The sequence below is a fragment of the Octopus sinensis genome, unplaced genomic scaffold, assembly GCF_006345805.1.
Source record: "Octopus sinensis unplaced genomic scaffold, ASM634580v1 Contig14661, whole genome shotgun sequence".
NCBI classification, from domain to species: domain Eukaryota; kingdom Metazoa; phylum Mollusca; class Cephalopoda; order Octopoda; family Octopodidae; genus Octopus; species Octopus sinensis.
In genome coordinates, this window is record NW_021833298.1 from 36,173 (window position 1) to 59,015 (window position 22,843).

General features: G+C 41.3%; 1 protein-coding gene across 1 annotated transcript in view; it reads right to left on the reverse strand.

Annotated features, from left to right (window-relative positions):
• The window catches only part of LOC115230164 (protein mono-ADP-ribosyltransferase PARP14-like), a 48,168-nt gene that overhangs the window by 23,506 nt on the left and 1,819 nt on the right, over window positions 1–22,843 (reverse strand). The window contains exon 2 of the mRNA XM_029800376.2: window positions 4,530–4,564. Within this exon, the coding sequence (XP_029656236.1) occupies window positions 4,530–4,542 (13 nt within the window). The 5' untranslated portion in view covers window positions 4,543–4,564. The remainder of the gene's footprint in view (window positions 1–4,529; window positions 4,565–22,843) is intronic.

The window sequence follows — 22,843 nt, forward strand, 5'->3', positions numbered from 1 at the left end:
AGGGCCAGGAGGACAGTATTGGGGAGTGGGAGGTAAGCCTAGTGCATGAAGGAGGAGATGTGAGGAAGAGATGTAGTTTGGTTTGTTGGGGTAGGGCATGCGAGAAGTTTTCTTGTTAGGTGTGGGTGGAGCACACAGATCTGGGGCTAGGGGATAGCTGAGACAGGGCCAGGTGGACAGGATTGGGGAGTGGGAGGTAAGCCTAGTGCATGAAGGAGGAGATGTGAGGAAGAGATGTAGTTTGGTTTGTTGTGGTAGGGCATGCGAGAAGTTTTCTTGTTAGGTGTGGTGGAGCACACAGATCAGGGGCTAGGGTATAGCAGTGAGACAGGGCCAGGAGGACAGGACTGGGGAGTGGGAGGTAAGCCTAGAGCATGAAGGAGGAGATGTGAGGAAGAGATGTAGTTTGGTTTGTTGTGGTAGGGCGTGCGAGAAGTTTTCGTGTTAAGTGTGGGTGGAGAACACAGATCAGGGGCTAGGGAATAGCAGTGAGACGGGCCAGGGGACAGGATTGGGGAGTGGGAGGTAAGCCTAGTGCATGAAGGAGGAGATGTGAGGAAGAGATGTAGTTTGGTTTGTTGTGGTAGGGCATGCGAGAAGTTTTCTTGTTAGGTGTGGGTGGAGCACACAGATCAGGGGCTAGGGTATAGCAGTGAGACAGGGCCAGGAGGACAGGACTGGGGAGTGGGAGGTAAGCCTAGAGCATGAAGGAGGAGATGTGAGGAAGAGATGTAGTTTGGTTTGTTGTGGTAGGGCGTGCGAGAAGTTTTCGTGTTAAGTGTGGGTGGAGAACACAGATCAGGGGCTAGGGAATAGCAGTGAGACAGGGCCAGGAGGACAGGATTGGGGAGTGGGAGGTAAGCCTAGTGCATGAAGGAGGAGATGTGAGGAAGAGATGTAGTTTGGTTTGTTGTGGTAGGGCGTGCGAGAAGTTTTCTTGTTAAGTGTGGGTGGAGCACACAGACCTGGGGCTAGGGGATAGCAGTGAGTCAGGGCCAGGAGGACAGGACTGGGGAGTGGGATGTAAGCCTAGAGCATGAAGGAGGAGATGTGAGGAAGAGATGTAGTTTGGTTTGTGGTGGTAGGGCGTGCGAGAAGTTCTCTTGTTAGGTGTGGGTGGAGCACACAGATCTGGGGCTAGGGGATAGCAGTGAGACAGGGCCAGGAGGACAGGACTGGGGAGTGGGAGGTAAGCCTAGTGCATGAAGGAGGAGATGTGAGGAAGAGATATAGTTTGGTTTGTTGTGGTAGGGCGTTCGAGAAGTTTCCGTGTTAGGTGTGGGTGGAGCACACAGATCTGGGACTAGGGGATAGCAGTGAGACAGGGCCAGGAGGACAGGACTTGGGAGTGGGAGGTAAGCCTAGATTATGAAGGAGGAGATGTGAGGAAGAGATGTAGTTTGGTTTGTGTGGTAGGGCGTGCGAGAAGTTTCCGTGTTAAGTGTGGGTGGAGAACACAGATCTGGGGCTAGGGGATAGCAGTGAGACAGGGCCAGGAGGACAGGACTGGGGAGTGAGAGGTAAGCCTAGTGCATGAAGGAGGAGATGTGAGGAAGAGATATAGTTTGGTTTGTTGTGGTAGGGCGTTTGAGAAGTTTCCGTGTTAAGTGTGGGTGGAGCACACAAATGAGGGGCTAGGGGATAGCAGTGAGACAGGTCCAGGAGGACAGGACTGGGGAGTGGGATGTAAGCCTAGAGCATGAAGGAGGAGATGTGAGGAAGTGATGTAGTTTGGTTTGTTGTGGTAGGGCGTGCGAGAAGTTCTCTTGTTAGGTGTGGGTGGAGCACACAGATCTGGGGCTAGGCGATAGCAGTGAGACAGGGCCAAGAGGACAGGACTGGGGAGTGGGAGGTAAGCCTAGTGCATGAAGGAGGAGATGTGAGGAAGAGATATAGTTTGGTTGTTGTGGTAGGGCGTTCGAGAAGTTTCCGTGTTAGGTGTGGGTGGAGCACACAAATCAGGGGCTAGGGGATAGCAGTGAGACAGGGCCAGGAGGACAGGACTGGGGAGTGGGATGTAAGCCTAGAGCATGAAGGAGGAGATTTGAGGAAGAGATGTAGTTTGGTTTGTTGTGGTAGGGCGTGCGAGAAGTTCTCTTGTTAGGTGTGGGTGGAGCACACAGATCTGGGGCTAGGCGATAGCAGTGAGAGAGGGCCAGGAGGACAGGACTGGGGAGTGGGAGGTAAGCCTAGTGCATGAAGGAGGCGATGTGAGGAAGAGATATAGTTTGGTTTGTTGTGGTAGGGCGTTCGAGAAGTTTCCGTGTTAAGTGTGGGTGGAGCACACAGATCAGGGGCTCGGGGATAGCAGTGAGACAGGGCCAGGAGGACAGGACTGGGGAGTGGGAGTTAAGCCTAGTGCATGAAGGAGGAGATGTGAGGAAGAGATGTAGTTTGGTTTGTTGTGGTAGGGCGTTCGAGAAGTTTCCGTGTTAAGTGTGGGTGGAGCACACAGATCAGGGGCTCGGGGATAGCAGTGAGACAGGGCCAGGAGGACAGGACTGGGGAGTGGGATGTAAGCCTAGTGCATGAAGGAGGAGATGTGAGGAAGAGATGTAGTTTGGTTTGTTGTGGTAGGGCGTTCGAGAAGTTTCTGTGTTAAGTGTGGGTGGGACACAGAGCACTTCCAGAATTCAGTTTTTACTGATGTGGCTGGGTCTTCTGAAGAACTTCATATCGCCAGACATCTTGGTAAATTGTCATTTCCTCCACGAGGCCCATCTTCCTGAGATCGGTCCTCACCATTTCATCCTGCATCTTCCTCGGTCTTCCTCTTTAACAGGTACCATCCACTTTCAGTGATCTGCACATCTTTATTCCAGCTGTCCTCATTCATACACCTCACATCTCCAAACCAATGTAGTCTTCTTGCAAGCTACATTTGAGTCCTGTTATGCCCAACTTTTCTCTCAATACATTTGCACTTTGCCGTACATGAACTTATGAAAAGAAGCGGTGTCAGTCAGAAGCAAACATCTGTTTGCTGTTCTCACTGAAAATACTGAAGAAATTTTGGGCCATATATCTCCTTAATATAAGAGTACGAACCCTTGGCATCATTTCTGTCAGCTGCTTCTTGTGCCCCTTTTGCTCTATCATTCTACCATTCCTGTTTAATTTTCTTTGGAGCAGTCTTCACTTTCCCTTTCAGCTTTCTGTAAGCTTTGAGTTGGGGTTCAAGGACTGAGAAAGAAGTGTATTGCCTAAGTTTTTTTTTCTAAAAGTAGATCATGAATTTCTGCTGATCTGAGAACCAGTCACTGGACATATGTGATTTAAATCCCACTGACAAACTTTTGTTTTGAAATCTTCCCATAGATTGTTTGGGCCAAGATTGATACTTTCTATAGCATTACTCTTTTACTCTTTTACTTGTTTCAGTCATTCGACTGCAGCCATGCTGGAGCACCGCCTTTAGTCGAGCAAATCAACCCCGGGACTTATTCTTTGTAAGCCCAGTACTTATTCTATCGGTCTCTTTTGCCGAAGCGCTAAGTGACGGGAACGTAAACACACCAGAATCGGTTGTCAAGCAATGCTAGGGGAACAAACACAAACACACATACATACACATATATACGACAGGCTTCTTTCAGTTTCCGTCTACCAAATCCACTCACAAGGCATTGGTCAGCCCGGGGCTATAGCAGAAGACACTTGCCCAAGATGCCACGCAGTGGGACTGAACCCGGAACCATGTAGTTGGTTAGCAAGCTACTTACCACACAGCCACTCCTGCGCCTATATGGAATCTTTGCAAGTTGCTTGGTAATTAGAAGTTTGCAACATTTAACTTTTTGGGTACCTTAGGACCAGACTGTCGACTTTTAGACATTATGAAAAATTCCTTTTTCCACACACTAGACGATGGTCAGTCCAGCTCTCTGTTCCTCTCATGGCCCAAATCCAGGTTGTGCTGGATTACATGTTACCAGCAGCACTCAAGAGCAACCTGACATATATATATACATATACACACACACACACACACACACACACACACATATATCTTTATATATAAAAGAGAGGTTGTGTGCTGTCTGTCTCCTACGATTTAGATTCCTAACTACTCCCACATTTTGCGGTGCAGTTTAACCAAAACCGGGTATCTTATAGTCGTGATTCATATCGAGCCCTTCTGGGTATTAGCGCGCGTCTACGATGAGTCTACGATTTAAAAAAAAATTTACCATAATTTTTCCTCATTTTTAATGCATTTTCGCTCGGTTTATATAAGGGAAGTAACTCTCTATAAATGCTTATATAGTTATTTCCCTTACAAACCCGAGCAACGCCGGGCGATACTGCTAGTATAAAATAAAACAGGAAACTGAAAATTTTTTGTCTCCATTTCAAACAATCCAACCCAAACCAGCATGGAAAACAGACATTAAACAACGATGATGATGATGATGATGGGTAAAAGTTTTATTGTTTTATTTCTGTAAATTTTCACAAGTATTATTTTTGAAACTTTAAATCCAAAAAAGAAAATTTTATATAAATGTGATTAAAAAATAAATAAATACCTCTCTTTTCCATGATTTCAACATGTATTTTTGCTCTGCAAATGAAAATAAAATAATTAGGAAAAACATTGTTAAGGTATTAAATACATCATTTGTTGTCAAAGTAAATTCTCTCTCTCTCTCTCTCTCCCATATAATTACAGTTAAGAGAGAGATCAGAACAACTGGGCAGAATTCAGACAGGAATCCATCTCCCCCCTTTACCATTCAGATTCCTCAGCCAAATGCAATGCTTGTCTATTCACATTGTTTTGAATCGATGCCATTATCTCATAGCTTAAACATTGTGATAACGTGATTATCTTTTTAGCATGACATTGTAGGGTAAGTGTTACAAAGGCTGGATCTTTCCAGTTTAAATATAAAACAAGTTATATGATTGGGCCAGATTTGGCCAGTCTAAACGCTAAAAGGTTAATTGACCACATTGTGCAAGGTAATAAGGTTTACGTGTGTGTTTTTGAGTCCTACTACAGTGCAACACTCCCAAAAAGCACACAAGAATAAACTCATACAGGAAATGCACAATAAAATGAACAAAGCCCAACAACATGTACAAAAGAGGCCCAGTAACCATCAGAAGAACACAACTACGCTACACACACAACACACAATACAAACACTGATACAAGAAAAGACTTAGTTCAAACCTCATAACAAGCACGCGGAATTCTGTTCTTGATTCGACGGTCATTCGGAATGCTCACAGCAGCCATATTCCTACCGCTCTATGTCACGCTGGTGAGACCCATATTGGAGTACGGGATTCAAGCCTCTTCTCCTTATCTCCTCAAAGACATACAGCATCTCGAAAGAGTCCAGAAGCTGGCTACCCGCATGGTTCTTGGTCTCAAGAATTTGTCTTATGAAGAAAGGCTGAAGACGCTCGACCTTTATTCTCTAGAAAAACGACGACGCCGTGGAGATCTCATTCTTGCTCACAACATCATAAGTGGAAAGTGTAACCTCTCGAAAGAGCTGTTCTTCACTCCTGCTCCAGAGCGTCGGCTGCGGGGTCATTCCGAAAAGCTCTATCTGCGACGATTTCATCTCAATCGAAGGAGAGGGGCTTTCTCCGCCTGGGTTGCGGATCCGTGGAATAAGCTGCCAGACGAGATGGTGAAGATGCCGACGACCGCTCAGTTCAAAGTCTCCCTTGACCTCAAGTGGCCTGAACTCTTTACATGAACACCACCCTGTACATAACTCCATGCCCCCCTACATGGCCTTGGTTTTTGCTTTTTGAGCCAAAAAAAATAACTAAAAGAAAGGGCTATAGAAAAGGGATTTCAACGCTTTGGGTAGAGAAGGGTTTGTTTAAAGTGACTGAGCACACAAGTTAGTTGATCAAGCTAATGTTTATAGAAGAAAGTGGATGACAGAATTGGAGGTGGAAGGGATCACGAGAGAACTGGAAAAGAAAGACCAGGCAGTGGGAAAGACAAACAACAACATAAGAGATACAGCTCAAACCAAAGAAGAACCTAAAGAAAAAAATAACAATAGTGCTACCAATAAGGAAGGGACAACTGGCACCAGTGATTTAAGTGAGGAAGATCAGAAGATTTTAGATGTGTTGCAGGAATTCATGAGTAAAGAAGTAAGAAAAAGATTGCTCTCTTTAAAGGGTACCAACAGAAGAATGTTGCTAGATATGACTAAGAAAGTAGATTCTGTTATCAGTAGGATAGATACTAAAATACAGAAGACACTCATTGATCTCTGCCGGAGGAGTAGTAGTTACTAAAAGATTAGATATTCCACAAGGACAAATTAGAAAAAAGCAAGTGTGAAAAAGGAAATTACAAAATAAGGAGAAGACTTTAAGACAAGATCTGAGTAGAATAGAAACCTGGAAACTGAACAAGATAGGAAACACAAGATTCAAATCTTCTCTTGGGAAAAGATACTTAGTCAAAGAGAAAGAAGGATTTGGGACAATAATAAAAGATTTGAAACAATGTGTAACAACAATAGCAGGCAAGCTCTCCAGATATCAGAAAACAAACAGATCAGTATCAACAGAATAAATGACTTGAGACAGACCAGAAGAGATTTTATAACCAAATAAATAGTGGAGAAGAAAGTACTGAAGATGAGGAACCTAATGCAGAAGAAGCTAGAATGTTCTGGAGTAATATTTGGTGTAAGCCAGACAATCAAAAGGAGATGCAGGGTAGTTAAAGAAAACAAAGGAAGAAGTAGCTAGATCTAAGATTAACTAGCGCATTAATGAGTAATGTGTTAGGAAGAATGCTAAATTGGAAGGGCCCAGGACCAGAAGGCATCCAATTACCTAATGGCCAGATATAAAAATCATTAAAAGAAGGAGAGAGTTATAAGTATCTTGGAGTATTAGGATCTGACTACAGAAATGAAAAGGAAAATTGAGAAGGAGGAGGAAGCTAATGAAGTCAAAACTAAATGGTCGGAATCTAGTGAAGGCTGTAAATACTTGGGCAGTATTTTTACTTAGCAGCTTTTGTGATAAAAAGTGAACTAGCAAAGCTAGACAGAAGAACTAGGGTCTCCCTCTTCCACAGGTACCATCCATTTTTAGTGATCAGCACTTCTTTATGCAGCTGTCCTCATTCATGTACATCACATGTCCAAACCAAAGTAGTCTTCTCTCTTGCATACTACATTTGATATGCCCAACTTTTCTCTCAACACATTTGCACTTTGCCGTACATGTGCACTGTTGTTGCACATCCAACGGTGCATACCACCTTAATTTCTCTCCAGTCTACACGTCTTCTGTATTCAGAGCCCATGTCTCACTACCATGGAGTATAGCCATTCGCACACAAGCACCATATAGTCTACCTTTCACTCTGAGAGAGAGGGTCCTTTTTGTTGCTAACAGAGGTAATAGTTCTCTGAACTTCACCCACCCAATTCTTATTCTAGAAACAATATTTTCAGAGCATCCTCCACCATTGCTAATTTGGTCACCTAGGTAACAGAAACTATCTACAACCTCAAGAGAACCTCCTGGGTTTTTGAGAGAATCTAAGTCCCGTGTGCTCTTAGTGCTTATTGTTCCTGCACATCTGCCACATACAAAGACAATTTTATCTCTTAATCTACCTGTGATTCCACTGCCCACAGTTTACACTGGATACAGTACAAGGAATTTCTTCCAACTCCTTTCCTTCTTATGGAGCGGCACCATTTACCTGAAGGAAAGAGAGTTTTATCTTCCTTCTTACTAACAACCACTTTGGTTTTAATAATAATAATAATAATAATTCTTTCATTTATTTGCCACAAGTGTGAAGGATGAGGGGAATAATACAAAGATAGACATAAAGTGCTGGGGTATACATATAATGGAATTGTAGGGAATACGACCGTATGTTGAGGTTGGTGACATAGGTAAGTCACACGGTCGCATTCCTAGCGAAATAAGATAAGCCATAAATACAATTTTATACAATGCAGTGCCAACAGAATTTAGATGAATTGACGACAAGCCGTTCCACTGTTTGAGGGATAGATATTATTTTATTTACAATGGGTTAATGTTAGAAGGTTGTGAGGGCTAGCAAGCATTGTGTATGTGTGCGTACAACACGTGTTTGTGTCTGTGTGTTCGTGTGTGTGACAGATACAATAAGGGTGAATGCGTGTGGCATAGTAGGTACAGAGCATAGAGTTAATAATAGATTTACTGTTCATGAGGTACACGAAGTGTAAGAGCTCAATATCAAGATGTTGTGTCTCGGAGCTGAGATTAGTTGAATCACTTGTTGTGCTTATCTTTTGATATAGATATTCTTTCAGATATATATACTGCAACTGGTTTTCCGTGGTGAGATTTTCACCTAACAGCATGAGTTGAATCTATAGTTATCTTGTGTACAAGTTAAATCTTCGTAGATAGAGACGATGTTGGCGATGACGTTATGTCTGTCGCTTGGTTTACTATAGCGTCTTCATATCATGTTTTGCTTGGTTATTTTTCTCTTGATATAGATATTGTTGTGAATAGTTCAGTTCACGGTACTTCTTGACCTACTTTGCTGGCTTGGAGACTGAAAGTCTACAATACAAAGTTATAGTCCTTTGTTTTAGAAAGAGTAATGAGCTTTTAGGGGACCTTTGGCCTTTTGCCAGTCAGGGAGAGTTCGTTGTAAACACCCCTTAAAAATAAGCAGTTCAGTTTGTGAGTGGCAGTCGGCATTTGGGATTCAGGGCAAGCAGTTGGTAGTTTGGATTTAGCAGTGGCTGTTCTGCTGGTGACAGTGTACTGAGAGATGACAGGAAGACAGTCATGAGAGAGTGAACAGTTGGGATTGTACAGCGAGTTAGTAATGGTTTGTTCTGCTGTGACAGAGAGAGATATACAGCGGATTAGGCGGCCAATAGAGATGGACTACAATGTGAGGCATTGGCTGATGTAACGGTATGTGTTAATTGTATGTTTTGATATGTGAAGAAAAAGAATCGATGTATTGAAATGTAAAAGAAATGAACATTGTGTTACAGAACTGTTAAAGAAAGAGAGAGACTCTGTTGTAGTCTTTAATGAACATTGAACTGTATATGCCTTTAATGTGATTTGAACTGTAACGTTAATGTGATTTGAAACAGAACTGTTTTCTCCGGACTGTATATTGCATCAATCTGAACTGATATTGTACCCGGATGCTGTTGTTATATTGTATCTGCATGTTTAAATGCTTTGATCTGTTGTATACCTATTTCTTGCATGTGCTATCTTTAAATGTACTTGATGTTGTAATAGTCATATAAACTAGTAGGTTAAATGTAAGCCAATTGCCTTCCGCTGTATTTCTTTGTGTCTCTCTCGGTTGCCTCTGTGTCTTTTCCTGCTGTTGTTGTTGTTGTCTCTCTCCTCTCTGAGTTCCGTGGCGAACATTCGACGATCGATCGGGCCTGGTCAATCATCGTCGCTTGACTTGTTGGGATCCCGGGTTCGAGTTCGGGCGACGGCAGGTGGGATTCCGTAGCAACTTTCGGGGGTCCCGTATTCTTTCAGATATATATACTGCAACTGTTTTTCCGTGGTGAGATTTTCACCTAACAGCATGAGTTGAATCTGTAGTTATCTTGTGTACAAGTTAAATCTTCGTAGATAGAGACGATGTTGGCGATGACGTTATGTCTGTCGCTTGGTTTACTATAGCGTCTTCATATCATGTTTTGCTTGGTTATTTTTCTCTTGATATAGATATTCTTTCAGATATATATACTGCAACTGTTTTTCCGTGGTGAGATTTTCACACTAACAGTATGAGTTGAATCTGTGAAGTTGGTGTGTACATGTCTGAAGTGGACGATGGTGATGGCGACTTGAAGTTGGTACAATGATGGTGACGACGGCGGCGGAGATAGAAATTGGTTTTCTGTTGCGGGTGTACATTAGCGTCGTCGTGGCTGATCGTCTGTCGCTGTGACTGGAACATGTTGAGTAGCTCTGTGGTCAGAGGTTAGCCCTTATAAGGACTGGAACCAAAGATGCAAGTATACTGAAAACACTCCCTTATATAGAAGTAAGGTGACTCAACAGAGCCTAGGAAATGGGACCTTAACCAAAGGCCGTGATTGGTTGGCTTTGGCCAGTGGCACGAAATAAGTAGGGAGAAAGACCGCGCTTAGATGCCAACCAATCAAAATAGTGGACACAACAAGGTTAAACTAGCCAAAGATGTTTGTAATCTCAAACGAGATCATTCCTAATATTTCTCTCAAACAGTGAAGATAGCAATGAAGAAAACAATATTGCTACAGAATGATAAAAAAAAGGAAAGAAATTAAGTATACATGACATACACTGAAAAAGAAGGGACATCTGCATAGCATACAAGGGTTTAAAAAAAAAGCGGCAGGGAGGATGATACAGGAAGGCCTCTAGGGATAATCAAGGAACCCCACTGTCCGAGATTTCCATGAAACCCCTCTCCAGTTCCTTCTCTCCGACTCACAGGTCTACACTTAGAGACCATCCACTGTTGCCATTTTTGCAACTTTCACCCACCTTTCAATAAACTCACTCGAGGACAGCCCTTCTCTCTTCACTCTCACTTTCCTTTTCAAGTGAAACTTGAGGAAGTCAATGAGAGCTCTGCCAAAGAGGAATGGATCTGTCCTCAGGCCTTTCAGCCTTGTCCACCAAACAACCTCTTTTGCCATAGCCACCAGACAAAGGAAAACTGCCTTGCCTACTTGATTGAAGGAGGACGGTAGTGCAATCATCACTACAGACTCGGCTGACAGATGGATCCGTCCCACACGTTACAGCAGCTGTTCAACATAACTCCACAAGTCAGCAATGCCTGGACACTAAACAAGAGCATGCAAAATGGTTTCGTCACTCTGCATGCACCTCGGACAAGCCCGTCTGACAGCACATCTGAGCCTGCAGAGTTTATCTTGAACTGGTAGTGCCCCCCTCCCCAGTAGCACTGCCAGGCCAAGGACAACTGAAAATTACCCATGATAGTTCCCGACCGGAAAGTCCTCCGTAACAGACTAGTCAGTTCATTCTCATCAGTGCACAGAGTCTCCCTGAGAACATTGTTGCACTTCCCCACCACTAATCCTGAATAAATTTTCAAGGCAGAACATCCACCAATCCCATTGTCTGACATTCTGGGTGCCAGGTGCCCACTCTCAGTCTTTTCTTCACCCTGGGCTGTTGCTCTGTGATGGAGACAAGCCTCACAAACGGAGCCCACACACACTCAGTGTCTAGGAATCCTTGCAGATGGTGTAACCTAAGAGTATGTCTGTGTATTAGGAAGGCATACCTAATCTGCCACCGAGAGGATAGTGACAACAGGCCAACCGCCTGAACAGTGGAATATACCTCTTCCACAAGAATTTAAATAAGAGAGAACTATCAGGCTAATGGTTCTTTAAAAAATAGTACTGACCTTAAATGCAGATTCTGCAACACATTTCCTGAAACAGTCAACCATCTCGTTTCAGGATGTCCTCAGTTGACACAAAATAAATACAAAAACTGCCATGATAGGGTTAGAGTAGTATTTACATTGGATAATATGTAAACACTACAAAATCAGCACTTGCCTGCTTACTGGTATGAACATCATCCAAAACTAGTCATTAAGGATAAAAATATCACTATCCTCTGGGATTTCACAAACAGAATGATCCATGCAAATCAACCGGACATAATTATTAAAGACAGAGAAGAAAATACTTTAGGACTAATAGATGCAAGTGTTCCCACTGATAAAAATATATCATCATCATCATCGTTTAACGTCCGTTTTCCATGCTAGCATGGGTTGGACGGTTCAACTGGGGTCTGGAAAGCCAGAAGGCTGCACCAGGCCCAGTCTGATCTGGCAGTGTTTCCACAGCTGGATGCCCTTCCTAACGCCAACCACTCCGTGAGTGTAGAGGGTGCTTTTTACGTGCCACCGGCATAGGTGCCAGGGGAGTCTGGCATCGGTCAAGAAATTTGACGAATTAAGTAAATATAAGGAGCTGTTAATTGAAATAGAAAGGATGTGGAATCTTAAAACGAGAACTGTTCCTGTTATTGTAGGTGCCCTAGGTATAATAAAAAAAAATGGGATGTCAGAAACATCTAGATAAGATCCCAGAAGAACCATGTCTCAGAGAAATCCATAAGATTGTGTTGGCAAGTACTGCTGACATCCTTAGAAAAACCCAATCAATTTAAATGTCTGTGTTGTATTACATGAGGCTATTTCACTACTGCCCTTGCCTCTTCCCCTCCTCACGTTTTCAGTTATTCTGTAACATCTCATCTCTACTAGAAACAGAGAAACTTTCAAAAAAAACAAAGATCTAGAAAAGAGGTAACTTGAATGTGGCATCTGAAACCAGGAACAATTCCTATCATAATAGGCGCATTAGGTATGATGAAAGAACATTCAGACAAATGCATAAGACAGAGCTGTGCTGGGGAGTGAAGTGAAAGCATGTGATAAAAATAAAACTACAGAATAATAATAATAATAATAATAATAATAATAATAATAATAATAATATAATAATAATAATATTAATGGTTTCAAATTTTGCCGTAAGGGCAGCCATTTTGGTGAGGGGGAAGGATCAATTTCATTGACCTCAGTGATGATAATAATAATAATAATTGTTGACACCCTTTTGTCTCGGGAGACAATGGAGTTGCGCATAAACTAATCCAGTCTGGTTTTTACATTTCATGTCCTCTCCAGTTTCCTCTCCAATTTTGCGCAGGCCTGGGCTAGATGTAAGAAAATCCTGGGTAGCCCAATCGTCAGGATTCCTCTCTCGACCTTGCTGATGTAGTCCAAAGGAATGCAGAGCATTACGTTTGGCACCGGCTTGGTTGCAGGAGCTGCCGGAAGAGTGTCAAGTCAAACACTAAACCACCTATGGGGCTCCACTCCGGATTTCTTTGAAAGTTGTCTCCTTTCCGTAACCCTGGATAGGGGCCCATACTGGGTACTGTCAGCCGGAGCCAGCTGAGCCCGAGACTCGTGTCAGGCAGGATCGTAACTCCCTGAAGTAGTGGAGAAAATCGCTACCCACTACCTATAATAATAATAACAACAATAATCATTTCTACTAAAGGCACAATGCCTCAAATTTCTAGGGAGGGGAAGTAGTCGATTACATTGACCCCCAGTGCGTAACTGGTACTTAATTTATCGACCTCCAAAAGGATGAAAGGCAAAGTTGACCTCACCGGAATTTGAACTAAGAATGTCACAATGGGTGAAATACCGTTACGCATTTCATCCAGCATGCTAACGATTCTGCCAGCTCGCCACTTCATAATAATAGTAATAATAATAAGTCACAGGCAGTGGCTCTCATGGCTTCTGATCTTAACTGATTGGAAGTGTTATCATGTACATTGTTTTGTCTTGGTATGAAAGATGGGCTACAGCAAATATTCTGCTCAATACCAGAGATTTGCTTGTCAGTTGTTGGACCTTAACCAGTTGAGCATGTCCCTTCGTGGCTGACGATATGTGCATCTCTGATCACGAGCAGACGTAGTGGGGGAGCATTATAGCCATGTGTTGAGAGGGATTCTTTGGGGTTTGGCTAACTCACCTTCGGAACATGGGTGTTTCATTCAACATCCTTAAACAACCCTTATTCAGGGACCTTTTGAGCAGGATGGGCTACTCGACCTGAAGAAAACTCTGAGCCTCCACCTGCAAGGGTCATGCAACGTTTATCTTGATATGAGATCACCATGTCGCGCACATGTGGTTGTGATGTATGGGCCTGGTGTACCCTTATCAGACGGGTAGTCATGATGGGTATAGTGGGCTTTCTATATTTTACCCCAGTGTCACTTTGATAGCATGCACTGTTCTCTCACTGAAGAAGGAGGAGGAGGAGGAGGAGGAGAAGAAGAAGGAGGAGAAGGAAAAGAGGAAGAAGAAGAGGTGGAAAAGGAAGAAGAAAATAGTGAATAAAAAAACTAATAAATGTGTCAAGTCAAGATCCTTCATGCTTCACCAAAAATGTCAAAATGAAAGCAAGAAAACCCGAAACAGAAAATTAATCGCAGCCAAAACAGCTGACGTTCTTTTCGAAACGCACCTCTCCAACAAAATGATGCCTAATTTTTTTTTTTTGGCGATCTTTCGTTTGTAGTAGCACGTTTCCGTCGATGATTTCCGTAAAAAACTTTTATTTTTTTGCATATAGGCTTGCGGGAACATTTGAAGTAATGAGAGCGAAAGAGACTAAGAGGAAGCGATTTTATGACGAGGGAATTTCTTTCTGAAGTTACCGAAGCACATATACACATACACCGAGTAAAAAATTACACTGAATCGGCCATACATACATACACACACACATACTTACACACACACACATACATTCAGACATACATATACACATACACCGAATAAAAAATTACACTGAATCGGCCATACATACATACACACACACATACATAGATACATACACACACACACACATACATAGATACATACACATACATGCATACATACATATACATGCATACACATACATGCATACATACATATACACATACACCGAGTAAAAAATTTCAGTTATCTCTCTCTTTCACACATTACTCTGTCTCTTCACACACACTAACAGAAGCACTTCACTTACACAACATACTGTCTGTCTCCCACACCCCATCAAACACACACACACACACACACATGTACATCAATGCTTCGGTAACTTCAAAAAGAAATTCCCTCGTCATAAAATCGCTTCCTCTTAGTCTCTTTCGCTCTCATTACTTCAAATGTTCCCGCAAGCCTATATGTAAAAAAATAAAAGTTTTTTACGGAAATCATCGACGGAAACGTGCTACTACAAACGAAAGATCGCCTTTTTTTTTTTTAATATGAAAATGGGAAATATATCCAAAATGAATGAAGTATGCAAAAAATTTTTTTAATATTTTAAAATATTTTATACTAAAAACTAAAAGAAACGGAAATATACGCGAATATTAAGAAACATGGGGAGGTAACTTACTTTACCAGTCGTTAATGATACGAGGGGCGAAATAACCACTGAGTTATGTTTTGTCATTTATTTTCTCTGTAAACTGATAACAAAACTTGCATACGACTTAAACATATTTATTTCTGTCGTTTATCAGAACATCATAAAATGGGCGAAAGTAAAGCGAGTTCACACCACCGAACTAACCAGTTTGCGCAGTAAAAAAATCTGGTTAAAAGCAATCAAGAATTTACAAAACGATATTGTCGGTGTGTGGGGACCCTCTTGCCGCCCTTTTTCCGAACCAAAATAAGGGATTTGCTGCATATTAGGAAGTCGGGGTACCTGATCGCAAGCAAAAAATCGTTTTTTTATTTTGTCTTAGTGAAAATCGTGCGGGTATTAATATAGAAATATACCCTTACATACGCACGAACGTTTATACCAGTGGGTTTCAACCAGGGTTCCGCCAGTATAGTCCAGGGGTTCCGCAAGAAGTTACAAAACTGCTAAAATCAGAAGTAATTTTTAATTCACCTGTGCATGAGACAATTAAATTATTGCACAGGGGTTCCTCGAGCCAGTGGAATGTTTCCTTGGGGTTCCGCTCCAGCAAAAAGTTTGAAAAGCACTGGTTTATACAGACACATAAATGAAATCACGTAAATACATATACACATACATTATATATACACACACAAAAAAACATGTACATACGTACACACACATACATACATACAAAAAATGCATGTACGAGGGGCGTTCAATAAGTAATGCCCCTGACCCACTTCCCATAGCAGTAGAGCAACGAAACTTGGCACAGTCTTTTTCTACATAGGAACCACCCAGAGTTACGCATTTCTCCCATCGTTTGATGTGGCTCTGGAGACCGTTTTTGTAGAAGAACCCAGCTTGGTCCTCCAACCTCAACGTGACTTCAGAAATCAAGGCTGCATCATCTGGGAAACGCTTTCCTTTCAAAAACAACTTCATGATTGGGAAGAGGTGAAAATCAGAGGGTGCAAGGTCAGGAAAGTATGGGGAGGAGTTCATAGCCATACGCCTGTGCTTCTGATCTGGCGACAAGCGAGATGTGGACCGGAGCGTTGTCCTGCAGGAGGAGGATGCCTTTGCTGATCTTGCCCCGCCTCTTGATTTTGATAACTTCTCTTAATTTCCTCAAAAGTGAAGCATAATAGGCTCCTGCAATTGTGGTACCCTTTGCCAGGAAATCTGTCATCACTACTTTGTCCTGGTCCCAGAAGACTGTGAGCATGACCTTTCCAGCGGAGGGCTGCACCCTTGCCTTCTTTGGAGGGGGTGAGTCGCGGTGCTTCCACTGCATTGACTGGGCTTTGGTCTCTGGATCATCGTGATGGACCCAGGTTTCATCCTGTGTAATCAGTCTTATGAAATATTTTGACTCATCTTCTTGGCACATCTTCAAATTCACCCTCGAGCACTCGACGCGTTCTTGCTTCTGGAAAGGCGTGAGCAACCTGGGAATCCAACTGGCAGACACCTTTTGCATATGCAAATGGTCATGAATGATAGTTTCCACAGACCCGGTACTAATCTTGACCTCATGGGCTATTTGGCGAATAGTTATGCGTCGATCTTCCAAAATGGCAGCCTCAACTTGACGGACAGATGCCTCATCAATGGCAGAAGGGGTCGACCAGATCTGGGAGCTGTTTCCACAGAGTTCCGACCATGTTTGAATTCACGATGCCAGCGTTTTACAAGGTCATATGATGGGGCATCATTACCATAAGTTACTTTCATTTCATCAAAAGTCTCCCGTGGTGTGCGTCCTTTCAAATACAAAAACCGGATCACTGCTCGACACTCAACAGGCTCCATTTCACACTTGACTTGGTTCAAACACCTGTAAATCAGAAACCACAATTAATTCAGTGCTGTAATTTGCCACTTCCTCTATAGAGATATAAATGATTGCACATGCAAAATTTCAGCTAGATCAAACAGCTGCAAGTGGGTCAGAGGCATTACTTATTGAACGTCCCTCGTATATATTCTTTTATTTATTTCATTCATTTAACAGCGCTCATGCTGGAGCACTGCCTTTAGTCGAAGAAGTCGATCCCAGGACTTATTCTTTGTAAGCCTAGTACTTATTCTATCGTTTTCCTTTGCTGAACCGCTAAGTAACGGGGATGTAAACACACCATCAACGGTTGTGAAGCGATGGTGGTGGGGAGACAAACACACACACACACACACACATATATATATATATATACATTATTTACATTTGACGGATATTTGTTCCTCATCTTGTTTCTTGTTAACATGCTTCGGCTGATATACCCTCCAACCTTCTTCAGGTGTCTTGGGGAAATTTCAAACCTGACTTCTCATTCCTAAGGTATTTTGTTATGTTGTTGTTATTATTATTAATAAGGTCACTGCCTGAAATCGAACTCGAAATCTTGGGCTTAGTAGCCCGCGCTCTGAACCACTACGCCCGTGGCATGTGGTGTAGTGGTTCAGAGCGCGGGCTATTAACCCCAAGATTCCGGGTTCGATTCCAGGCAGTGACCATAATAATAATAACAATAACTACAATAACAACATCGAAAAATACCTTAGGAATGAGAACACAGGTTCGAAATTCCCCAAGACACCTGAAGAAGGTTGGAGGGTATATCAGCCGAAACATGTTAACAACAAACAAAATGAGGGACAAATATCCGTCAAATGTAAATATATACATAATTCCTCAATATATCTCTTATTATAAAAGGCAGATTTTATCTGCCTCCTTTGTCACTTATAGAAATCTACAATATAGGATTTCTTCAATTACAATTTACCTAGCATTTTTAAGAGTAGAATGCATCGGGTCATGCCAGGTCCAGTTTTTAAAATTTAAACTCCAATTAAGCAAAATTTACAGAAAAGTCACATTCTAGTGTGTATGTCAAATGCTTTACTTAATGTGGTTTACACCACACGCATACGCACACACACAGTGTGCAACGAATAAAATGAAAGTAAATAGCGACAGAGTGATTTGAGGAAGACTAAACTGAAAGTATTTAAACCACTACTCAAAAAATAAAAAAACACAGCAAACAGAAACAAATAAATACATAACGATTTACTCCTCACACAATTTCTTCAATTAGAGTTTACCTAAGATTTTTCAAAGTACTCCATTCGGTCATGCCATAATATATTTCTTTCAATTTCACCCCCAATTAAGACAAAATTCGAGAAAACTCAATATTTTAACATTTCACTCCGAAAGCATTGATGTACATGTGTGCGTGCGTGAGTGTGTGTGTGTGAGTGTGTGTTTGATGGGTTGTGCGACACAGAAAGTGTGGTGTGTAAGTGAAGTGCTTTTGTTAGTGTGTGTAAAGAGACAGAGAGAGTGAAAGACAGAAATAACTGAACTTTTTTTATTCACTTTTTGTAGTGAGTGACTGAGAGAGAAAAGAGAGAGAGAGGTTATGTATGTATATATGTATGTATGGCTTCAGTGACACACACACAAAAAAACACATACCTACGTACACCTAAAGCACGCACACACACACACACAAGCGGAGCGCGAACTTCAAAATTTTGGTAGTATTAATTTGCGAGCGTACTTCTAAGCGCGCGTAATTGAAAGTTTTCACTATGATATCATCACGTGCGAAAAAATTCGAAGGGTTTTGAACAATTGAGATACAGATGTCACGCCTGTATTGAAACCATTGCTAAGCTGCCGTAATTGCTTAATTAAGACTTTGTTTAAATTGAAAGGGGCAAATATGTGACGAGGTTGAAAAAAAATACCCCAGAAAAAAATGTACTGCTGGTATTTATATAATTCACTACTATTTTGCTACAATGTCATGAAAAAGAAAAAATTTAGGTATGTAAATCGAATTCGCCACCCCCTTTTCCCCGTTCGCGTTTGTGTAAAAAAAATTATTATTTAAGTTTTAAAAATTATTTACTTTGTTCAAAAAATATTAATATTAATTAATTTTCAAGAATTATTTAATTTTATTCTGTAAAATAGTAATTAATTAATTTATCTGTAAATCCGCGAGGTTGTTACTCAGGCACCTAGAATGGTAACCTTCAACTAACACTATCTCCTCCGAGACCCTGCGGCGCAAGTTGACCAAAATTGAGAGTATGGTAGAAGAAGGGTTGCTCTTCCTTCCGTAGAACATAAAATTCAAATCGGACCATGTTAACACCAAAAATTATTTACATCAAAAAGATGCTTTTTTCTATGAAAATCCCTATTTTTTACGATTTTTTCACTGCTGTGTCGCCACTTTTCGGTGTATTTCGACCAGAAAAATGTTCACAAAATTTTTACTTTTCAAAATTACAATTCCAGCGGGTCGAAACAAACCCGAGCAACGCCGGGCGATACTGCTAGTCTTATTATAAAAGGCAGATTTTATCTGCCTCCCTTTGTCTCTTATAGAAATCTACAATATAGGATTTCTTCAATTACAATTTACCTAGCGTTTTTAAGAGTAGAATGCATCGGGTCATGCCAGGTCCAGTTTTTAAAATTTCAACCCCAATTAAGCAAAATTTAGAGAAAACTCACATTGTGGTGTGTAAGTCAAATGCTTTTCTTAGTGTGGGCTATAGCACACGCACACGCACACAAACGGAGCTAACTGTTTCACTGACGCTATCACCCTAATTTCTCCTCCTTTCTCTTTGCAAGTGTGCAACGATTAAAGTGAAAGTAATTCACTTTTTGTAGTGAGTGACTCTTTCACTCTGCATTCCCACTTCCTATTTACACACAGACACGCAAATATATAAATAAAATTGTAAGCTAACGTGTGCGTGTGTGTGTGTGTGTGAGGGTGCGTGTGTTGTGTGTGTGCGGGTGTGCGAGTGTGTGACAGGAAAGTTTTTTAGGACGAATATAAGACCTAAAGTATATCCAAGTAGCAGAAAGATCGCCCAAAGTGTATATAGATATTTAAATGTATTTATATATTCATCTATACACAGATGTATGTATAATGTGTGTGTATATATTTCCATAGAGGTAACCTTTCACTCCATACAAAGTTTTTTAGGACGAATATAAGATCTAAAGTTATCTCTAAGTAGCACAAAGATCGCCCAAAGTGTATATAGATATTTAAATGTATTTATATATTCATCTATACACACATGTATGTATAACGTGTGTATATATATTTCCATAGAGGTAACCATTCAACCCATACAAAGTTTTTTAGGACGAAAATATTTATATATAAAAGAAAGGTTGTGTGTCTGTCTACTCCGATTTAGATTCCTAACTACTCCCACATTTTGCGATGCAGTTTAACCAAAACCGAGTATCTTATAGTCGTGATTCATATCGAGCCATTCTGGGTATTAGCGCGCGTCTACGATGAGTCTACGATTTTACAAATAATTTACCATCATATTTTTCCATTTTAATGCATATTTTTTTTAATAAAGAGAAGTAACTCTCAAACTTCACACCAATATGCATGCTCATATGCGACGTAATATCACATCAGCAGCATTTCCTCACACCCTCCTTGCACTTGGCGAAGGCAAAATACCAGGGGATGAAAATGGTAATATTGCCATCGATTCCATTTGTACCATTGTTAAGACGCCTTCTGATCTCAGAGATGCAGTGTTCCCAGATCTACAAGCTAATTATCAGAATATGGATTGGATTGGCAAAAAGGCTATACTGGCCCCGCGGAATAAAACTGTTCACCATATTAATGATGAAATGCTAAAACACATTCCTGAGGAAGTCTATGTATATCAGTCTATCGATACAACTCCTGACCCAGAGGACGTCATCAACTATCCAATAGAGGTACTCAATTCCTTTGAGCACCCCGGACTACCACCACACTTTCTCAAACTTAAAGTTGGTGCCCCTATAATGTTCATCAGAAATTTGGTTCCCCCAAAACAATGCAATGGCACACGTTTGATCGTTAAGTCCTTATCTCCCACCGTAAACTTATATCAATATTTGCCTGAATAATCATCATAATTCAGTGCAATCATTAACAGTACTTTCAAGCAATTCAGCCCCGAGCAACGCCGGGCAATTCTGCTGGTATATATATATATATATATATATATATATATATATATATATATATATATATATATATATATATATATATATATATATATATATATATATATATAAACGACGGACTTCTTTTCGTTTCCGTCTACCAAATCCACTTACATGGCTTTGGTCGGCCCGAAACGATAGTAGAAGGCACCTGCCCAAGGTACCACGCTGTGGGACTGAACCTGGAACCATGTGGTTATGAAGGAAGCTTCTTGTATGTAAATGTATATGAAAGATAATGGGTGTACGGGCGATCTTTCGTCTCTAGTAGACCTTTCCGTCGATTTCCGTAAAAAACTTCTTTTTTTTTACATATGGGCTTGCGGGAACTTTTGAAGTAATGAGAGCGAAAGAGACTAAGAGAAAGCGATTGTATGACGAGGGAAGTTCTTTTGAAGTTACCGTGCATGGCAAGCATTGATGTACATGTGTGTGTATGTGTTTGATGGGGTGTGGGAGACAGAAAGTATGTTGTGTAAGTGAAGTGCTTCAGTTAGTGTGTGTGAAGAGACAGAGAGAGTAATGTGTGAAAGAGAGAGATAATTGAAATTTTTTACTCGGTTTTTGTAGTGCGTGCGTGTGTATGCATGTATGTGTATATGTATGTATGTGTGTGTGGTGTGTGTGTATGTATTGTTATGGTTCAATTTAAGGACAGAGCCGGCGACCTACTTTTGGCAATGAATCCATTGTTCTGCCAGATGCGGGTTGACTAATTAGCTCTGGGGAAACTCCCCGACCCCTTCGGGTGAATTAGGGTTCATTTGAGGGCTGCCCCCTTAAGTAAGCAGTTCAGTTGTGAGTGTGAGAGACAGTCAGGATTTGGTATTCGAGGTAAGCGGTTGGCGGTTGGATTTAGCGGTTGGCAGTTGGATTTAGCAGTGCTAAGAGAGATGAACTACAATGTAAGACATTGGCTGATGTAACGGTACGTGAATTGTTGTATTGATATGTGAATTGAGTAAAGGACTTGTCGATGTGTTATAAAGGCTGGAAAAGAAATGAGACAGTAAAAAGAACAATGTGAACTGTGTTGATATGTGTTACAGAACTGTTAAAGCAATAGAGAGACTCTGTTGTAGTCTTTAATGAACATTGAACTGTATATGCCTTTAATGTCCTTTGAACTGTAACGTTAATGTGATTTGAAACAGAACTGTTGTCTCCGGACTGTATAATGTATTGACTTGTTGTTTAATTCGACGTGTACTCTTTAAATGCTGTTGTTATTGCATTTGATGTGTTGTTACTTGCATGTATTTCCTCTTTGATGTATCTGATATGTATTTGATGTTGTAACAATTATAAAGTGTTATAAACTAGTACGTTAAATGTAAGCCAATTGCCTTCTTTGTGTCTCTCTCGATTGCCTGTGTCTCTTCTTGCGGCTGTTGTTGTAGTTGTTGTATCTCTCTCCTCTCCGAGTTTCCGTGGCGAACATTATTTCGAGTTAAAACGAAAGATTACCTTTGCCTGTTTATGTAACGGTCTGCTATGTAGAAAATAATGAGGTTGACTCAATAGAATAATGACAGTGATCGAAGATATAGACAAAATTGCTAAGCCCAGAAGTGTCCTTACAATCCAAAAGCAACCCAAGGGATAAATCCCTTGCTCCCAATCTCCAGCCCACAAATAGCTGGTCTAGGAGAGATAACCCACCCATCCTCACTGATGCTGGACTATTTATTTTTTGATGACCAAATGACCAATAACCGTAACAGATTTCTGT